The sequence below is a fragment of the Mustela erminea genome, chromosome 5, assembly GCF_009829155.1.
Source record: "Mustela erminea isolate mMusErm1 chromosome 5, mMusErm1.Pri, whole genome shotgun sequence".
In the NCBI taxonomy this organism is placed as follows: Eukaryota; Metazoa; Chordata; class Mammalia; order Carnivora; family Mustelidae; genus Mustela; species Mustela erminea.
The window spans coordinates 133,817,475-133,839,627 of NC_045618.1; the positions used below are offsets into that span (position 1 = coordinate 133,817,475).

The 22,153-nt window shown below is 38.6% G+C and overlaps 1 protein-coding gene across 2 annotated transcripts in view; it reads right to left on the minus strand.

Moving 5' to 3' along the window:
* RBM25 (RNA binding motif protein 25) overlaps positions 1 to 22,153 on the minus strand; it is a 55,766-nt gene that overhangs the window by 15,128 nt on the left and 18,485 nt on the right. For both annotated transcript variants that reach the window (XM_032345035.1, XM_032345034.1), the window contains exons 5-11: positions 18,855 to 18,912; positions 14,034 to 14,194; positions 7,945 to 8,130; positions 5,915 to 5,968; positions 5,608 to 5,691; positions 1,824 to 2,110; positions 336 to 558 (exon numbers count right to left, since the gene is read on the minus strand). In XM_032345035.1, coding sequence (XP_032200926.1) covers positions 336 to 558; positions 1,824 to 2,110; positions 5,608 to 5,691; positions 5,915 to 5,968; positions 7,945 to 8,130; positions 14,034 to 14,194; positions 18,855 to 18,912 — 1,053 coding nt within the window. The remainder of the gene's footprint in view (positions 1 to 335; positions 559 to 1,823; positions 2,111 to 5,607; positions 5,692 to 5,914; positions 5,969 to 7,944; positions 8,131 to 14,033; positions 14,195 to 18,854; positions 18,913 to 22,153) is intronic.

Here is a 22,153-nt window from a genome sequence, read left to right on the forward strand (position 1 = left end):
GTATTGTGCTCCATGACCAGTGGGAGTCTGCTGGAAATTCTCTCCCTCACCCTCTCCCTCTGCGCATATGGCTGCATGCTTTCTCAAATAAATAAAATCTTAAAAAAAAAAAAAAAAAAAATAGGGGTGCCTGGATAGCTCAGTTGGTTAGGTGATTGCCTCCAGCTCAGGTGATGATCCCGGAGTCCCAGGATCAAATCCCACATCGGGTCCCGTACCCAGCAAGAATTCTGCTTCTCTGACCCTCCCCTCTCTGATGCTCTCTCTCTTACTCTCTCAAAGAAATAAAATCTTTAAAAATAATAATAAAGAATAAAAGCATTTCCTCAATTTACCTCTTGGTAAGCAGCTTCTTTCTCTCGGAGTTTTCTTTCAAGTTTTCTTCGTTCATAAGCATCTTCCTCATCCTCTTCTCGGTCACGCTTCTTGTCTTTCTCTCTCTCTCGCTCCCGTTCTCTTTCTCGTTCTCTCTCTCGCTCTCGTTCTCTCTCTCGCTCCCGTTCTCTCTCTCTCTCTCTTTCTCGCTCCCGTTCCCTTTCACGATCTCTGCTCTTTTCTCTATATAAACCAAAGATTTTAAAAATCTGTCAGTCTTTCAGTTTTCCTTTATAAACCAAGGGAAAGGAAGGCAACATATATTACAAAATAATACAGAAACTCATAGGCCAGAATTTAGCACCTGATTTCTGCAGAACTGTAAACTTCTCTGTATTTATCAGGATGATACAGTGTAACTCTAATCTCAAATTCTGAATTGCATTTTAAATTCAATGTTAATGCTTATCAGTATCTCAGAAAACAAACACAGCTGGACATAAGAAATACAAAGGGCTGACAAACATGTTAAAAGACAGCCTTCTTCATTAGTGATCAAGGGATAAAGGTGTTGGCAAAGGTGTGGAGAAAGAGCACTTTGGCATATTGCATGGATAAATTAGACATCTACTACTGGCAACGAAAAGTTTTCAAATATTTGAGAGTGGTAAAACCAAACTGCAGAATATATATAGTATGATGCCATGGATCTAATTAAATACAATACAGTATTTATGGATTCACATCCATGGTAAAAGTACATATACACTGATTGTATATATGTCAAATTCTTGATAATGGTTACTCAAGAGGGCAATAGCTATTCCAGAAGAGGAAGAAAGGGAAGGATTTTAAAGCCCAATAAAGATTAAGGACACCGGATTGCTAGTTCCAGCAACTGATGGGACTGCCTAAAAGTGGACCTCCTTTCAGCTACAAACAGGTGAAAATCTGCAACACAGAAACGTATTATCTGAAAATCAGCCTGGGAGAAAAAGGTGAGCTTTTCTTCTTTCCCCACTTTCTTCCTTTGTTCATTTTTGCTTTACTCCTTCCTGAGGAATTTGAGGTGATTCATCCAACAAAGTCAATATAAGAAAGAAAAAAACTTAAAAGCAATGTAAAATTACAAGGAGTCCTAAACTGAGAGCGAGGTGAGTTGTGGCCATATGGGCTATAGGACCAAGGAAAGACAACTGGCTCAACGCAGGGGTGCTAGTGATGATCTTCCAGGACGCAGGACCTCAATGAAATGGTAAACAGAAAAGATGCCCCAACAACCCAGGGAGAAAAGAGGGACTCATGTCTGTCCAGAACACTGGGTGGACAGTGGCTGTGCTCTGGGTCTGTGTATAAACTAGCTTCAGCTAGAAATTAACCCTGAAGTTGAACACTATTACTCGACTGGGCTGAGGAAGTCCTCCCCTGGCGAATAGAAACAGTGTAGAGACTGCCCACCCACAGTTCTACTAAAGCATCAGTGAACGGTAACTTCCACCAAGCCTTACCTTGATCGACTCCGATCCTTGTTCCGATCCGAGCTCCTTTCCCGATCGCGGTCTCGGTCTCTCTCACGGTCCCGGTCCCGGTCTCTCTCTTTTGTCCGGTCACGATCCCTATCTCGTTCTCGTTCCCGCTCCCGTTCCTTCTCTTTTTCTCGTTCACGTTCTCTTTCCCTTTCTCGTTCCCGTTCTCGCCTTTCTCGTTCCCTTTCACGCTCCCTCTCTCTTTCTCTCCGTTCTTTCTCAATTTCCTGTCTTTCTTTCTCCTTTTTGCCTTTCTCTTCTTCCAGTTTCTAGAAACCAATAAAAGTACTTTTAGAGTTAACTCTGTAGCTCCAGTATTCAGATATTTCCCGGCGCAATGCCCAACATAAGGAACAAAAACAACCAAACCACTGGCACTTTAATATTAAGTACTTGTGGTTTTACTGGACAAATTAAGCCGAAGCAATCACAACACTAAATAGATTGCGTGCAAACCCATATACTCTACACAGACCAGGAATCTCCGATCTTGGATGCTGGGAGATTGTGTCAAGTGTGGTTGGCCACTCAATGATTATCTACTAACTAAATGACCATGAGGAATGTGATGATTTGTAATAATTTCTAGAAATATAATCCCTTAGCTAAAATGTAATTCCCCTCATTATGAAATTTTCTGTAAATCAGTGTGACTACTGATTTACTATTGATACTAAATATAACCCCAGACTTCCCATTACCTACAGGTTACTACTTGAAGATTTCCAAGGGGAGGTGGGGGAGGAAGAGTCAGGTTGCTGTAATACAACTAAATAATCTTCTACCCACTGGTTTGCCCACCCTCCAAAAAATAAGCTGAATTCAGCCAATATTTGCCCTATTATCTAAATGGAAACATTTACTCCCACCATTACAAGATGGATAGCCCACCAAATACAAAAAGTCTGAAAATCACTCACTTCAAGCAAAAATGTACATAACTGTAATATTCTCATTTCATTTAATTTTAAAAGCAACACATTTATGCCCATTATGCCTATAAGACAATAAAATATATCAACAGTGATAAATCCATCCTTGGAAGGAACGATTGCATATGAACTTACAGATGCTGTGCTAGGACATGGATCGCCAACACTGGATTAACCTTGCCTACAAGCTATGTTTCTGGGAGGAAGAGCAAGTACATGGTTCACAAATAAACCAAATAACAAAGTCAGACCAAGTTTGTACCCTGACAAGATTACCAGTGTACCACACGGTTTCTACACAAACTCAGGAAAAAAAAAACAAAAACAAAAACAAACAAAACAAAACAAAACAAAAAACCCAAACAGGAAAAACAAAACAAAAACAAAATACATTTATCCCTTTGGTTCCATGTTTAGTGTCACCGAAATGAAATTTAAACTGCAACAATAAAATGTGCATTCTTTTGTCTTTTCTCAGTCATGTAAAGCATTTAAAACAACTTTAAAAAGTAATCTTACCTGTTATACTTTTTCTCTTGTTCATGGCTCAGAGAACTGATAGAGGATTATGAGAGAAAAACTAATGCATGAGAAATCAATATATTCAGCTGCTGTGCCAGTCTATATCAAAGGAGAATGTAGGCAAAGCCAATACTGAATACACTGAAGTTACAAAGAGAAGAGAAAAGAAATGACAGAAAGAGGACAGAAACTGAAAGCTATTTCAAGGGGTGAATTCTAATTTCTGAAACAGTTCTAAAGAACTATAAAAATTTGTATTATAAAATGAGGCTAACTACGTAAAACTTACCTCAGTGTCATACACTTATAAAGAAATATTTATTTCTGAGATAATACTTACAGATTTATTTTAGCTGTTCCAATAATAATTGGCTTTATAGAATTTAATTTTTACTTTTGCTTATTCACTGTATTACTTATTTCTTAGTAGTGTATACTTCCACTTATGTAAATAATAATTTGTTTCAGAACTCATTTCTAAAGTTTTGTTCTAAGTAAATGAACAAGTGAGTGAATCTGGACCACACTGAATGCATTTCTAAAAAAGACTATGTATGCGGTTAAGTAGATGCACACATACGTACGTATATATATTTTAAAACAAAGACTAAAGAAAGAGAAAATAAAGTGAGTCTAAAAAGATGTAAGGAAGTAATGAAATCATGAAGAGGAAAGGAGAGAAATAAAAATCATAAATCTTACCTTATTCTCTCTTCAGACTCGTCCGTGCTGTAAATGGACGCCCCCTGCCACGCTGATACCCTGACAGTCCGTGGTTATTTAATAAACTCATACCAAAACATGCAAAGGTTCACTGAGCTCATTTTTTGTTACTGGAGTTTCAAATGTTCCCTTTAACCATACCACCCAACAAGAAGAACTGTTTTTCATTTTCATCTTTTTTTTAAAGTACATTTTGGAAAAAACGTCCCCCCCGCCCCCATAGTGAAGTAAGTCTAAGGCAGTCAAATGCCTGGCAGCTTCTCAAACTCTGAAGCAATCATCTTTTGAATTATATTCTTAAAAACACAATTTTCTCATATACTGTACCAATGACATGACAGGGTTTAACAAATAACAACAAGGGGGTAAACCACACACACAACTGTATACCATTTTCAAGCTTACTCAGACCCTGAATTTGAGTACTGGAACCTAACCAAAAGTATTCCTCGAAAATGACTTCCCACGGACTACCTTTTAAACTCAAAATTAATTTGGGAAAATTTTATTTGTGCTTTTAGACATACTTAATTCCTGAAAAAGCACTGTGTATGTGAGCTAGGGCTGGGCATCGGGATAATAAGTGTTCAGCAGCACTGATTCAATGACACTGTCAACATGGGATTTTGAAAGCAGTAAGAAAAAGTTTAAGGTTAAATAAAGAAAAGATGAACACTTAACATTTCACTGAGTTAAAGATCACTCAGTCTTTAGAGTAAAAACCAGTAACATCTTATTATCTCTAACAACAAAATACATTACATGCCGTGTTTGCATTTTACCGTTCATAAGCATCACCTTCAACACCAGCGAACATTCACAGATGCACTGTCATTGAGAGAAGCTTTCAATAGGCAAAACTCGTGAGTGGGATTTACTATGCACAAATACCCATTTCCAAGCCAGTTACCCCTTTGCATATTTTTCTGAGGGGGCATCCATAAATATAATAAAAAACAGAAGCTCATACTTACATCCTATTCCTTGTTACTTTCCAAGCTGAGAGTTTCATCTTGCATTAGTCACCATATGATCTCTATCATAATGGTGGGGGTCAATGAATAGATTAGCTTTATGGGAATTTACAGTTCTTCCATGCATCTAAAATTTGGTAAGTCTGGTAACCACTGACCTACTTTTTAAAATCTCCCCCTCTCAACTTAAATCTACACAAATATATATCTTAAATTTTAATCTCAGCTCTAAAGAAAAGATTTTCCTAAGATTAAGTTAAATAACTGCCCCAGAAATAAACTACAGTGTAGGTTATCCTGCTGCCCCACTGAATCTAATGTAAATCTGACCTTGATGTTTATGTTAAAATCTAAAAATAAAATTAACTTTTATTCATATTAAAGTGAGATGACTGCAGAGTAGTCAGTAACTGAAAAAACTAAGTACAATATGTCCAGGACCACTTTAATATGGTATTGTTCTTCTGTTTCTTTGTCTCTAAATATTAATTAACCTATAAAAAGCACTTAAATTATATTCTAATGTAAGGTTGATTTTTTTTTCTTTTTGTCTGTTTGCTTTGGGTTCTGTAAAAAGTCTAGATTGGTATCAAGTAAAAAAACCAAGAATACTACCTTGTGTGTGTCTCTGAATTTGCTGATCTCTCTGGATATCAGGTCTCTTTTGTCTTCTTCCATTTCTATAGCATTTATATCCTCCTAAAAAAGACAGAAGGGATAGGAGAGAATACATTAAAGATTAATCCACATCAAAACAGATACTAAAAGATATTCTGTACCATCTTACAAAAAAGACAATAATTTATATAGTATAAAAAACTAGTGATCTAAGTCAAATAGTGAGAAATCAGATGAAAAAGAATCACAAGTCTGGCCAATAGCAATAAACATTTATTGTCAGTGTCTTGTAATGTAAACGAACCTTAGTGATGAGTGGGTAGGGGATCAGTGGGGCCACTGGAAATCTGCGGAAAATCTGCGGAAAAATCCACAAAGATTTAAAAAAAGAGCAAGAGTTTTCATTATTCTGCACAACAATTCACTGTATGTTTATAATGTAAGCAAAGTAAGATTTCTGTGACATTTCTTGATTTCAAATTACTTAATAAAGAAGATTTCACTTACTCTCTTTAACACCTCTTGTCACCTACCTCCTCACCCTCCAACCACCTCAGGCAAGGGAATAAGGAAAGTCTCACACTAGCTAGACTTTTTCCTTCATCCTCTGGAAATAATCATACCAACAAAATTTACCCATAATTCCTGCCATTGAGCAGGAGCTCTTTGAGCCTCTCCTCCAAACACCTATCAAACAAATACTCTAGCTACTTTCTCCTTTCTTGGTAATGCTGGGGAGGAAGAACGAGCTCTACAAACCTCCATTACTCTATACCTAATGGACTACCAATTCCCATTCCCAATGACTGGCATTTTACTAGACAGGTTTTTATTACCACATGAGGAAAAACAAGCCAAGTAATAAAAATATATTTGGCCACAAAGCAAACTGAAGATAACCTAATAAGGGACTCAAATTCAAAATAAAATGAACCATAACCACCCAATACTAAAAACCATACTATATGATTCATGGTACTTTTCATGGCACACAAAATCCATGCACACAACATACTCCCAATATTTTTAAAGAATACTCCCCACAATTTCTCTAAATTTACCCAAAAGAAATGAATGTTAAAAACAAAACAAAACAAACAAAAAAAAACATTTTTGGGGTACCTGGGTAGCACAGTCAGTTAAGGTTCAACTCATGGTTTCAGCTTAGGCAAGCCCTGCCTGGGGCTCCAAGCTAGGGACGGAATCTGCTTGAAATTCTCCCTCTGCCTGTGCCCCTCCCCCTCAAGCTCGCTCACGCTCTCTCTCAAACAAATAAATCTTTTTTTTTTTTTTTTTAAGATTTTACTTATTTATTTGACAGAGATCACAAGTAGGCAGAGAGGCAGGCAGAGAGAGAGAGGAAGGAAAGCAGGCTCCCCACCGAGCAGAGATCCCCATGTGGGGCTCCATCCCAGACCCCTGGGATCATGACCTGAGGCAGAGGCTTTAACCCACTGAGCCACCCAGGTGCCCCTCAAACAAATAAATCTTTAAAAAAATTTTTTTTGCCTTTAACCTTGACTCCCTACTATTCAATTAGCTTAGGCTGGCAAAAAGTAATAAAATATAATACACTGGGGAGGAGTTTTTCATCTTGCCCTACTCTTCAACTGCCCTCCAATTAGAAGTTCAACTGCAGGGGTGCCTAGGTGGCTCAGTGGGTTAAAGCCTCTGCCTTTGGCTCAGGCCATGATCCTGGGGTCCTGGGATCGAGCCCCGCATCGGCCTCTCTGCTCTGCAAGGAGCGTGTTTCCTCTTCTCTCTCTGCTTGCCTCTCTGCCTACTTGTGATCTGTCAAATAAATAAAATCTTAAAAAAGAAGAAGAAGAAGAAGAAAAAGTTGTTGTTCAACCGCAGTACTGTCCATAGAGGGAATGCGATGTGGTTTAGAACAAAAGATGGCAAGATTTAAAGAATGGGTAAAAATCTTCAGTGAAGGGTATCTGGTGTGTTGCTTGAAGCAGAGATAGAACAATATCCAGGAGTAAGACAAAACAAAGCCAGCCCCTTACAGCCAAACAAAACAAAACAAAACTTCCTTTGTCCCTTAATATCAGCATCTACTTCGTGAGTCAAGGGCTTTTTCCTTATGTAATTTGAATCCACAGATAAACATAAGCATCCATGCCAGTATATTTCAAACATATAAAACAAACATTTTGGTGAAAAGAGTGAGTTACTTGATAAAACATGGTCAAATTAGGTTTAACAGTATATTGTGTTAAATCTTAAGTCATTTTCTCCTTGAAAGTTGCAATGCAATGAAAGCACAAGCGTGACACCACAGAAAGTAAACCACAGCAAGGACTACTGCCAGAAATCAGTAACACATACGTCCTCCTTCTTCTCCTTCTTCTTCTTCCTGGGGTGAGAGTCAGATTCCTGGGAGGGGGCATTGAGCTCACTGGAGTATTCTCGAATTAAAACTTCAATGGCCCCTTTGATCATCTGATCTCTTCTCTTTGTTTCTTCATCTAAGGCTTCTTCATCATCATTCGTGACAGTTTCTGGCCTCGCAGTCTTTAAACAAAAACAAAAAAACAAAGCAAGTTCAGGGGAGTGAAGAGGAAAAAGAAATCCAAAAAAAAAAAAAAAAAAAGAAAGAAAAAATAAAATCATTCTAAAATAAGTCAGTACACAAAGCAAACATTTTTTCTCTAAAACATCTGTGTCGTCCTATTAAATGCAGACTTGGCTCTGTTCTTAACTTCACAAAACTACATTTCATTTACTGATTTTTCTTAGATACTAATACTTCATCATTTTCTTTTCCTTTTTTCCTTTAATAGCTAATATTCTAACCTCTGACCAGTTACAGGGAGATCAAACCACAATACAAACACACTACACAACATACCTGCCAAGCTTTCAGTTTTTCAGATTCTTTCTCAAATACTTCCACAAACTAATCATGGTTACTAAATTAACCAAAGCACAGTTGAAAATTTCATTATGTGAAAAAAGCAGAAATACAGTTCTATGTACACTGTGACAGCCACCATTTAAAATTTTTAAAATGTATGTGTAGGTTAACAAATGTAAAATACAAGGCAGCTATATACAACAAAACGCAAGCATCAAAAAAACACAAACAAAAAGGCGAGCATCTGACCTGCCAAGGGCTGAACAATGTCATCTTTTCCTGCTCTGTGGGAATGTGGGTATACCACTTACAAAAACCATATACTTATATACTTAGAAGAAACCAACTCTAAATACTGTCCAAGTATTTCTCCCATGACCTGCACATGTAACGTTATAAAAAATAACACGAGATTCATGTGGTAATGCTTCTCACAAGTAAGTGACTATTTGTAGGACTTTGTTTTTTTTAAAGACTAACGTAACTGTATTGCTGTGAAAAAAAAAATTACTGACTTCTGACATACTATACTATTCTTCCTTTTATCTTATATTTATTTTAAGGCCCCTGATAAGGAATTAATTCAGTTCAAACTACACAACTTAGAGAATAACCTCAAAACTCTGGATAATTTCATTACTCTCAACCAGTCTTTTTTTAAAATTGGGAAAGTATTACAAGCAACAAGATAAAGACATGTACAAAACTTTTTGTAATTTAAAACTATACACATATACATCTTAAGGTACTTATCAGTTTAGTTGGTAAACTTATGCCATGTGCATTTTCAGATACAAATAAGACAATGCTCTTCTGCATAAATACTGGCTCTTGCATGGCACAATGTATGCAGCTATATGAGCTAATTGCATGCATTGTAGCTCCTGAATACAACTTAGCAGTGATTTCAAAATTTCATAAGTCTGAAAGCTATCTCTAACAGATACTAATTCAATAGGTATTTATTTCTTGATTTGCTGAACAAAATTTTTTTATTTAAAAATATTTTCTTGGGGCGCCTGGATGGCTCAGTGAGTTAAAGCCTCTGCCTTCAGCTCAGGGTCATGATCCCAGGGTCCTAGGACTGAGCCCCACATCAGGCTCTCTGCTCAGCAGGGACCCTGCTTATTACCCCTCTCTCTGTCTGCCTCTCTGCCTACTTGTGATCTCTCTGTCAAATAAATGAATAAAATCTTTAAAAATATCTTCTTGAGTTGCCCTGGTGGCTCAATCAGTTAAGTGTCTGCCTTCAGCTCAGGTCATAATCTCAGGGTCCTGGGACTGAGCCTAGCATCTGGCTTCCTGCTCAGCGGGGAGTCTGTTCTCCCTCTCCCTCTGCTCCACTCCTGCACTCTCTCTGTCAAATAAGTAAGTAAAAGTAATTGCTACACCCAGCATGGGGCTCAAACTTACAACCCTGAGATCAAGAGCTTCATGTTCTACTGAGCCAGCCATGCACCCCTGGTTCAACAAATTCTTAAGAGCCTACTGTGTGTGCAAGATACTATGCTAGAAGCCAAAAATAATTCGATATTGGAAAAAGAAATCACCTTGCCCCGAAGCATTTAGCAAATACGATAAGCAGTTAACTTCAAGTCAAGTCATAATGTGCAGTATTTTAAAACTACTCTGAGTTCCTTACTCTTCATCTAATCTTTCTTTTTTTAAAGTTAGCTCCACGCTGGGCATGGGGCCCAGAGAGGTGAACTTATGTCCCTGAAAACAAGAGTCGGACACTTAACCAACTGACCCATCCAGGCACCCCTTTATCCAATCTTCTTCTGCCAACTTACTACTTGGTATCTTGGATAAAAATGAGCAGCTTCACCCAAGGATTGTAAATATCTGTTAAAATTATTTACCAAAAACATTGTAAACTATAATCGTGGTGATAAGTTTTTATTTTAAACCAATAATATATCCCAAGAAGGTCTTTGTGCAGCTTTTACAAAAATCCCCTCAGTAATACTATGCTTCTCCACAGGTTTTAAATGAAAAAATTAACCCAACACTAACTTGCACTGAAACTTAGGTCCTAAGACACACATGGGCCAATTCAACCCAAACCCTCAGCTACTGATTCTTTATTATGGAAATATACTGTATGAGAGAGCATCAAGTCTGTCATCAGCATTTTCCCCACATGCTAAATTCCTATCCATGAACCCTCAACATCTCCATGCTTCTCTAAGCATAAAGGCAGAAACCGGGTGGGGTGCCTGGGTGGTTCAGTCAGTTAAGTGCCTGCCTTCAGCTCAAGTCATGATTCCAGGGTCCTGGGATGGAGTCCCAGCCTTGCATTCCTGCTCAGCGGGGAGTCGGCCTCTCCTTCTGCCCCTCCCCCAGCACTTGTGCATACACATGCTCTCTCAAATAAATAGAACTGTTAAAAACAAAGAAAAAGATAAAAGTGGGATTATATGAATCTGAAGGCCTAGTCATTTAAAAATACTCATAAGCCCCCAAATTCCCGACCACCACCATCTTAAATCAAATATAAGTATCAGTACAGCTAGTCTTACCTAAATTAGAAATAAAGCAGTTGGAATGAAGGAATTCACATCACCTTCTGAATAACTACTGCCCCTTGATCCATAGGGGAAATGTACATTTTTAGAAGGAGAGCTTATTAGCTGAAGTCTCTTACCCAATTGTTAATGTAAGAAAACCAAAAATAATCAGATATATCACAGAAGGAAAAGTTTGTGTTTCTTTTTTAGTCCAAGAGAACTACACAACTACTTGTGTTCTGTGTTCTGACTGACAGGAAAATGCCTGACTCAAGCACCACCACACAAGCCCCTCGAGGTCTCTGCTCACATCATCCATCTTAGGTCACTGTTTTCCAGACTTCTCCCAACAATCAACAATCAAGAAGAAAGAACAATACCCTCTCATACTTTATCTTGAAAAATCATGACAAATTTGTCATCTAGTTCCACAACAGTTATACATGCTTAAGTTATTTGAAAACAAATTTTTATCTGACAGAACAGCTAAACTTTTTCTTTTTACCAATATCGTTAAGTTAAATGGACATACCAGCAGATTACATCATGTCTGCTTGTGGCTTCAAGTATCTCTGGGCACCATGCCATGCACACCCAGAAGTCATGTCTGTTAATGTTTTAAATTTCATCTGTTTTGAAATAATTGTTCTATTTTTACTGGAGGTAGCTCCAATTCCATTTTTTTCCCCCATGCCATTTTTGAAGATATAAACAGATTTAAATCATGGTTCCTCTCACTAATAGTGATTACAAATTAAAGTTACACAATTGTGCATTTCCTTATTTACATATACAGTGAAAGTCATTTACTTCATGTTCAGAGTACATTATTTGCAATGTTACAAATCAAACCACCTCACCAGTTGATGATTAAACAACAGAGGGGAAAAAAAGACCCTCAGGGAATTACATAAAAACTGTGAAGACATTAATTTTATTTAATTCCATCCTTTATTTTAAATAATTCGGCTACCACTACAAGGAAAATCTGGAAAGTCTTATTTCAGACAGTTGTTTTTTTGATGTGACAGGCTACACTGCTCATCTGTGATCTAATTGATATTATACAGAAACCGCATATTATTATTTCTTTGTAAAGCTAGATAAAGACAGAATGATCATCAGGTGAACAATGTAACTGCAACTGATACTCAATGAAGGATCATTCCATTCTTACTACGGGCAAGACACTGTCTTAGGTTCTGTGCAAGTTCAAGAGGAAGACACACAGTCTGTGAACTTACTTGCCGTTTCTATCTTATAATCAGATATGGAAATAAAGCAGGATATAAGGGGTGTGAGAGACAGAGATACCAACAATGTATGTTACAAAGCACTGACTTAACAGCAGTAAAAACCTGGGAACAAAGTGGGAAGAGGAATTAATTCTGCCTGAGAGAAATCGAAGGTAGGACTGACGACGGCTACCCGAATTAAATAGCATTGTAATTAGAACTATATAGACAGAATTGCAACAGGGAGCTTGAATGGGCACCAAGGACATGAGATGTCAGCAAAGAACGAAAGAAGTTTGTAGGGATACGTGACTGACACATGCAGAATGACTAATAAGAAAAAGCAGAACGGAAGACTGAATAAGCCTTGAATGCCATACTAAGAATATGGACTTTATACTCTAAAAAATCATTAAGGATGCATGAAAAGCGGGTTGATATAATTAGTTTTAGAAATAAAGGCAGTGGGGCGCCTGGGTGGCTTAGTTGTTAAGCATCTGCCTTCAGCTCAGGTCATGATCCCAGAGTCCTGGGATCGAGCCTCGTATCAGGATTCCTGCTTGGGCTTCCAACTAGGCAGGAAGCCTGCTTCCCTCTCTCCACCTCCCCTCTCTGTGTTCCCTCTCTCTGTGTCTCTGTCAAATTAATAAGTAAAACCTAAAAAAGAAATGTAAGCAATGCTTTAATAGATGAGAGAAAACAAAATGCAGAGAATCAGTTAAAATATTATTAGAAGTACAAAAAAAGATACAATTAAAAAAAGCTAATTATAGAATACTTAGAACTCAATCCTGTATTTATGAAAGAAAAACAAATTCATATATTCCAATTAAAAACTACATTCATACACAGAAAAAACTCTGGAAGAATATGCAACAAAAATGTCTGCAGTGGTTCCTAATGGTGATGGGATTACAGTGGTACCTAATTCCTTCTTTATAGTTTGCTTTATGAATTTTTTACAAAGAATATACAATGTTATTTGGAAAGGAGGGAGGGTTAATACCAAGAAAGCTGTTTCTATTTCCAATGAGAATGAAAACCTTAAAACAGCAAAAAGGATTTTTTGGTTTTTTGTAGAAACAATAAAGTAACAATAAACCTACTTTAAATCCATCACGATTGAAATTCCAAAAGGTAACAGGAAATACACCAGGTTTTTGTTATTTTTTGTTTTGTTGAAAAACAGTAATGATATATACAACACAACATGTGAAAATTTCTTTTACTTTATCTTCGTTTAATATGGCCACCAATCTGAGGTAAGTAAAAAGACTTATTTTCATTTATTTTAGAACTTTTTTTTTTCAAGGATATCCTTTTTTTTCAAGGCTCCACGCCCAGCACTGAGCCCAACACAGAGCTTGAACTCATGACCCTGAGCTCAAGACCTAACCTGAGATCAAGAGTCAGATGTGTTAACTTGTGTACTTCTAAAAGAGAAGGCAACTAATTAAAATTAATGTGTAGGCTGAAATATATTTTGTTGTACTTACTTACAAAGCTGCCTTAATGAATTAGCTCTGTTTGGAATAGTCTGTACCAGTGTGTTCTCTGGCAAGTTAACCTTGTCCAGCCTCCCTCACTACCTTCATACCAACCTGGAACAAGCAAACCAACAGTCATCCACCCATTATGGGTAGATAAAAAGTTGAAAGTAACTATAAACTATAAAAATACCCTCCTGCATTTTAGCCACAAGGACATATTATGATGAGGATGATCCTGGGAAGCCCCACAGCAGATTCACTTATAAGAAGTATTTACACTGGAAGAACACAGTTGGCCTAGAAAGATAACACTGTAGAAACATACCCCATTAGAAGCTTTCTTCTTTGCTTTCCATTCATCTAGTTGTGCCTTTGTCTTTGCATCAACTTTAACAAGGAGCTTCTTTTCTCCAATCTGCAGGTCATGCAATAACCTGAGCGCGCGGAGGGTAGACTCGGGTTCCTTATACTCACAGAAGCCAAAGGCTAAAAACGGATGTAAAGAATTACTGAAATATCAATACAGTTGTGAAAACAAAATATTTATGGACAATTAAAATCATCAGAGACCAAATGTTCTACTAGCAGAATTACTCATGTTGTCACTCCTCCCTTTCCTTCAATTACCTTTGATCATTTTATCTTTAGCACCCTCAAATCATGACAAGAAAAAAAGAAAACAAAAACAGGGGAAAGAAAGAAAAATTCTAATCAAGCAAACTGCTACCTATTAGAAGTGCTAATATTTACCAGAACAACAGATTTCATAACTGAGTCTTTTATTTCCTGAATCCATTCCATCAGATCTCCTGAGCTAGTGACAACAGCCTCCTTAAACCTATCATAAGAACTTCCTTTTTATTAAATAGGATACTTCTGTTTTTTAAGATTTATCTACTTATTTTAGAGACAGTGTGGGAGAATGGTGCACGCCTGTGAGCACAGGAGGAAGGGCAGAGGAAAAGAGGAAAAAATCTCAGGCAAACCACCCCCCACCCCCCGCCGTGAGGAGGCAGACACAGATGGACGCCTTACCAACTGAGCCACCAAGGCACCCCACAAGCACTTTTCAATTCTGAGAAGTTAAACTACAAATGTACTGACCTTTCACCCTCACAGTAAGTTTAATCTTTCTCTTTTTTAATTTTAGTAACTAGTCTCATCATTATTACCATGCCTTTAAACCAGAGATATTAGAACAAACACTTTAAAGGAGTAATCTAGGGGCACCTGGATGGCTCAGTGGGTTGAGCCTCTGCCTTTGACTCAGGTCATGATCTCAGGATCCTGGGCAGTGAAGAGCCCCGCATCGGGCTTTCTGCTCAGCGGGGAGCTTGCTTTCCCCTTTCTCTCTGCCTGCCTCTCTGCCTACTTGTGATCTCTCACTCTCTGTTAAATAAATTTTTAAAAAATTTTTTAAATCTTAAAAAAAAAAAAAAAAAGAGTAACCTAAAAACTGAAAATAAAACAAACGAATCAAAATATGTAGAGTTAAGGACGCAAACACACAGAGATGAACTATTCAGAGTGATTTTAAAACAACAAATTTGACCACAGGTTTTTTTGAGTGATGTATCTTAAGACAAAAGACTTGCCAATTAAAAAGAAAATTTCTATAATCATATTGTTGATGATTAGCAGTCTTAAACCTTTGTACATGAAATATGAGATGAAGCAAGCCCATAATTAATTTAATAGTCTATCATCCCAATGTCCTTGAAACTAAGGATTTTCAGTATGGGGGGGGAGAGGATACATTACCAAAAAGGTTAAATAAAAACCTTTAAGTCCTGAATGTAAGCTAATGTGCACTGGAAAAACATAAAGGCAAAGACTAAACAAGTGTTTGTTTGTTTGTTTGTTTAAAGATTTTTATTTATTTATTTGACAGAGAGAGAGATCACACGTAGGCAGAGAGGCAGGCAGAGAGAGGAAGAAGCAGGCTCCCTGCTGAGCAGAGAGCCCGATGCGGGACTCGATCCCAGGACCCTGAGATCATGACCTGAGCTGAAGGCAGTGGCTTAACTCACTGAGCCGCCCAGGCGCCCTGTTTGTTTGTTTTTTAATACTTAAGTACTTGCTAAACCACCCTGGGGCTCGAACTCATAGCCCCAAGATCAAGAGTTTCACTGCCCAAGATCAAGAGCTACACGCTCCTTGACTGAGCCAGCGTGGCTCGCCAAGACTGAACAAGTCTTATAAGGATACCTAATTTTAGTTGGTCGTTTTTTAAAGCATTTCCCACTAAAAAGAACCAGAGTTCCTTAAAGAAATGGCTAATCCTAAGCATGGGACAGAAAAACTTCTATGGGTGCCTGAGTGGCTCAGTCCTCATGGTTCTGCCTTCAGCACAGGTCATGATTCCAGTCTTCTGGGATCAAGCCCTGAATCAGGCTCCCTGCCCTATGGGAGGCCTGCTTCTCCCTCTCCCACTCCCCCTACTTTTGTTCCCTCTCTAGCTGTCTCTCTTTCAAATAAATAAATAAATAAAATCTTCAATAAAAAGAAAACAGGGGAAAAAACCACTTCTAGATGACTTTATAGAGCTAACTTAAAACAATTTAAGCTTCACTAGCGAGAATGACAATTCTTATTAAATGTAAGAAACCGAATATGCTTCAATCCTTAAGTTCAAATGCTTCTTAAAAAATGTCATTGCTGGGCACCTGGGTGGCTCAGAGGGTTAAAGCCTCTGCCTTCGGCTCGGGTCATGATCTCAGGGCCCTGGGATTGAGGCCCGCATCGGGCTCCCTGCTCAGCAAGGAGCCTGCTTCCCCCACTCTCTCTATCTGCCTCTCTGCCTACTTGTGATTTCTGTCTATCAAATAAATAAATAAATAATCTTAAAAAAAAAAAATGTCATTGCTGGGGTGCCCGGGTGGCTCAGTGGGTTAAGCCTCTGCCTTTGGCTCAGGTCATGATTTCAGGGTCCTGGGATCGAGTTCTGCATCAGGCACTCTGCTCAGCAAGAAGCCTGCTTCCTCCTCTCTCTCCGCCTGCTGCTCTGCCTACTTGTGATCTCTCTATATCCGATAAATATAATCTTTTAAAAAAAAGTCATTGCTGAGGCACCTGGGTGGCACAGTCGGTGGAACATCCGACTCTTGATCTCAGCTCGGTCTTGATTTCAGGGTCATGAATTCACGCCCTGCACTGGGTTCCACACTGGGCGCGGAGCCTACTTTAAAAAAATAAGTCACTGCTTGGGGTGCCTGGGTGGCTCAGAGGGTTAAAGCCTCTGCCTTTGGCTCAGGTCATGATCCCAAGGTCCTGGGATCGAGCCTCGCATCGGGCTCTCTGCTCAGCAGGAAGCCTGCGTCCCCCTCTCTCTCTGCTTGCCTCTTTGCCTACTTGTGATCTCAGTCTGTCAAATAAATAAATAATATCTTAAAAATTAAAAAAAAAGTCACTGCTAAATGATGCTAAGGGCATCAATTCATTCTTTTGAAAAATGAAAGAACCACAGCATTTACCCTGTTTTCCTTATATAAATTAATTCTGATAAGGAAGATTTGTACTTCAATGAAGGAAGTATTCTTCAAAATAGACTAGCACATTCTGCAGCCCTCCAATGAATGAACCAATCCAGGAATAGACAACAGCTGCTACAACAAAAATTTTAAAAAATTAAAAAAACAGTGTCTCATGACGAAGAACACTGCCTTTAAAATATTCTTACAAATGAAAAACAAAAACACATGCAAACTCAAATCTGATGGAGTCTCAAGATACAAGCAGTTTACATAAAATAAAGAGGACAGAAAAGCACTGGCACATTATTCTATTAGACCCGCAATCAGCAAATCCACACTCCAGAAATGCTACTGAGCAAATGAACCACTTTCTTCCACAAAGATTTCCAAACGAAGAGAGAACTTAAAATATTAAAAGAGACTCAAAAATATGCCAACCAATTGCAATGTGCGGACTATATATGGATCCTCTATCAACTATTAAAAAAGACTTGATATTTGCAACAACTGGACATCAGAAAACGGACTCAGGATATTAAGAAAAAAAGTTAGTTTTTGAAAGTCTTATAATAGCATTTTTTAATGCTATTGTTTAATGCTATTGCTAATGTTTTTAAAAAACTCTTATGTCTTAGGCACACATGCCAAGATACTTATAGGCATAATGATGGACGCTTGGGATTTCTTAAAAAGAATATAAGGAGCAAAGGACAGAGTACAGATTAAGCACAACTGGGTATCAGTTGATAAATGTTAAAGCCAGGGATAAGTATATAGAAATTTATTGTGTTTTAATTTTATATATGAATTTTCCCATAATAAATACTGTTTAAAGAATGCACTGTTTAAAGAATACTGAGCACCTGGGGCTCCTGGGTGGCTCAGTGGGTTAAAGCCTCTGCCTTCCGCTCAGGTCATGATCCCGGGGTACTGGGATCGAGCCCCACATCGGTCTCTCTGCTCAGCGGGGAGCCTGCTTCCCAGTTGTCTCTCTCTGCCTGCCTCTCTGCCTACACATGGTCTCTGTCAAATAAATAAATAAAATCTTAAAAAAAAAAAAGAATACTGAGCACCTGGGTAGCTCAGTGGGTTAAGCCTCTGCCTTCAGCTCAGATCATGATCTAAGGGTCCTGGGATTGAGCCCCGAGTCGGACTCTCTGCTCAGCAGGGAGTCTGCCCCCCCCCCCACACCGCCTGCCTCTCTGCCTGCTTGTGATCTCGCTCTCTGTGTCAAATAAATAAATAAAATCTTTAAAAAAACAAAAAAAGAAAGCACATCAAACAGGTGCTTTTATGAACAAGTATGAAAAGAACAATTTGCATCTAAGACTAACAGGTCATCTCACCACCTGTTCTGCTTTCTTCCTAAGTCGTAATTGTTGAATGTTGATCATATACTCCTGCTCTGAGAAAAAAAGGACTTTTCAAAATAACATTGTAAAAAAACAGCCTGAGTAATTTTTCCTCTTCTACCTCTTTCCTGTTAATACGTTTCCACTTTCTAATCTCAATTCAGCTAAATCTTCCAAATGCCTTTAATCCTATTCCAGTAAGGAGGAAGACAAGAAGTGCTGACAGAATACTCCCATGGTTAAGGGCAATGAGAGCAAAACATGCAACAAGTGACTTAAGCACCCAAGTTAAAATGATCTCAGTAAGAAAAAATTACCTACCTTGAAGTTTTCCAGATGCACCTTGTACTCTCTTCCAGCTCAAAACCAAGCCACATTTCTTAAAGAGAAAAATAAAACAAAAAATGATCATCACCATTTGACAAATCAACTAATCAGTAATGAATGTAAGAACACAGCTGGTATTTCCACCAGGAGAAAAATACAAGCAAAAATTTGAAAAAATCGTAACACCTATTAATTTTTTTTAAATTCCCTCAATTCCCACATATCTATTATATGAAAGAAATATATAATACATCATTTAAAAGAAAAATATAAATTCTTACAAATTCTTATTTGCAGAAAATTGACTACCTTTTAGATTTTATTTATTTTGGGGGTGGGGAGAGAGTGAAAAAGAATGGGAAGAAGAGCAGAGAGGAAGGGGTAGGGAGAGAATCCCAAGCCGACTCCGAGATGGGCGAGGAGTCCGACTCCGAGATGGGTGAGGACTCCAACTTGGGGATCCATCTCACTGAGATTACAACTTAAGCAGAAAACAAGAGTCAGAAACTCAACCAACTTAACTATCCAGGCACCCCTTGACTACCTTTTAATAAATTAGAAATTTTACAGCATTATTTATCCTACCCAAAATGTATACATTAAAAAAACAAATTACCAGTATTATAATATTTACTAAAAAATTACAGTCAATTCAAGTAAATACTGAGTCCCTAAAGATTATGTTTCAAAACATACATCTGTATTATAAAGAACTTTTCAAAAATATTTTTTCTTTTTTGGGGGCACCTGGGTGGCTGGCTCAGTGGGTTCAGCCTCTGCCTTTGGCTCAGGTCATGATCTCAGGGTCCTGGGGGTCTGCTTCCCTTCCCTCCCCCATCTCTCTGACTACTTGTGATCTCTCTGTCAAATAAATAAATAAAATCTTTTTTAAAAACAGATTTTAAGATTTTATTTATTTGACAGAGTGAGAGAGAGAGACAGAGCAAGCATGAGCAGGGGGAATGGCAGGAAGGGGAGAAGCAGGCTCCACACTGAGCAAGGAGCCCGATGTGAGGCTCCATCCCAGGACCCTGGCATCAAAACCCAAGCCAAAGGCAGCCGCTTAACCGACTAAGCCACCCAGGTACCCCTAAAGATCTTTAAGTTTTCATTTATTTATTTGAGAGAGAAAGATCACAAGTAGGCCGGGGGGGGGGGGGGGGGTGGCTCCCTGTTGAGCACAGAGCTGGATACGGGTCCAATCCCAGGACCCTATCCCAGGACCCTGAGATCATGACCCGAGCCAGAGGCTTAACCCACTGAGCCAAGTAGGTGTCCCACCCCTAAAGATTTATTCTGCCCCTAAAGATTTTTTTTAAAGTAATCTCTATACCCAATGTGGGGCTCAGACTCACAACTCAGATCAGGAGTCGCATGTTCTACTGACTGAGCCAGCCAGGTGCCCCTTTAAACATGGAAAAATGCTTGACATGGGATGCAAAAATAACATGGGACACAGAATTCCAGATAATATAGTAAGACTTTATGTGAAGAAAAAAATTTCCATTAATCAGAAATATTAATAGGGCAGGTTGTCTGAAGAGTAAAACATTACATTTTGTTTACTTTCGAAGTTTTTAGACAGTATTTCTTTGTTTTACTGAAGATATATTTATTTGAGAGAGAATGCACAAGCAGGGAGGGGGGAAGAGGGAGAGGGAAAGAATCTCAAGCAGACTCCTCTGAACAGGGAGACCAACACAGGGCTTGATCCTAGAACCCGGAGATCATGACCTGGGCTGAAACTAAGAGTTGGACACTCAACCGACTACACCACCGAGGCGCCCCAAACATTATTTCTAATTATTAAAGTAAAAACTAGAAGGTTAGGGAAAAAAGTTATTTCTGGGAAATGGTAACTGAAGATTGCCTGTCAAAGCTTAAGAGAATGTATGAATTTTTCACATTTCCCTTCAGAGAAACCAATAAAATGATGATTATCTAGGAATATAAAAGATAAAAATCCGTGAGGTCAAACATAATATGGGTAAACCGCAGCAGCAGTCAACAAAATTTTGAAAAGAAAAAACACAAATGCAAGGATGGGAACTCATTCAGTAGAGCAAAGAAGGCTAGAACTCCCAAGCACCTACAGATGAAGGTACTCATAAGAATTAGGCTAACTGATTCCACAACCCCAAGACATCTGGACTGGAGGTAAAATGTACACACAGCAGAGAATGGGGCTGAAGCACGAGGCTGGAAAAAAAACAGGTGCTTGTGGGGTGCCTGGGAGGCTCAGTCAGTTCAGTGTCTGCCCTTGGCTCAGGTCATGGTCTCAGGGTCTGGGGATCAAGAGATCCCCAGGTTTCCTGCCCAGTGGGGAGTGTGCTTTTCCCTCTACCCCCATCCCTTGTGCTCTCTTTCCCAAATAAAATCTTAAAAACAAACAAACAAAACCAGGCGATTGCCTGACAATATGAATATAGAATAATCAAAGCCTCGAGTTGAGAAGACAGCCTGCAGGCTTTACAGGCAACTATACTTAATCTCCATCCTTAGGGAAAACAGAATGAAGTTGTGTGAAGAAAGTGAAAAGAACAGGCTTCGGATCCAGAGCAGCAGATAGCGATGAAAGATCAGGATGGGACACAGAACGGGTAACGAAGAAAGTAAAAGTAGACGATACACTTCAATGCAGTTCTCCCCGCCCAACCCCATATAGGCAGCCAATCATATACTCACTAGGCAAGAAACTGCAAGTTTTCTAGAGAAACCAATCAGCCCTCGGGAAAAGAACTCCGTATACTAACATTCAAAACCTCTAGCTGCTGGCTAGATTACCCTACAATGATGCTCAGTATTTTAAAAACCCACCTTATACATACAAAACCTTTTCTTTTAAATTTTAATAAATCTCTACACCCAAAATGGGTCTCAAACTCAACCCCAAATCAAGAGACGTGCGCTCCACTCACTGAGCCAGCCAGGTACCCCCAAAAAACTTCAATTCCTAACTCAAATCTGAAGACAATCCTTGATCAGACATTCAAGGAATGCCTTAAATGAGAAATGAAGGGAAGCGATAAATTCAGGAATGAAGCTGAAAAACAAAACACTGTGCTGCAGATATGTCAGGAACAGGTTTAAAAAGCGGCTCTGCAGCACCTGGCTGGCTCAGCTGGTTAAGGGTCTGGTTCTTGATTTCAGCTCAGGTCTTTATCACAGGGTTGTGTGTTCAGGCCCAGCTGGGCATGGACCCTACTTAAAACAAACAAACAAAAAAATGAAAACAAAAAAAAAGGGGGGGGAGGAGGGAAAGAGAGAGGTTTCAACTAGGAAATATAAATGTA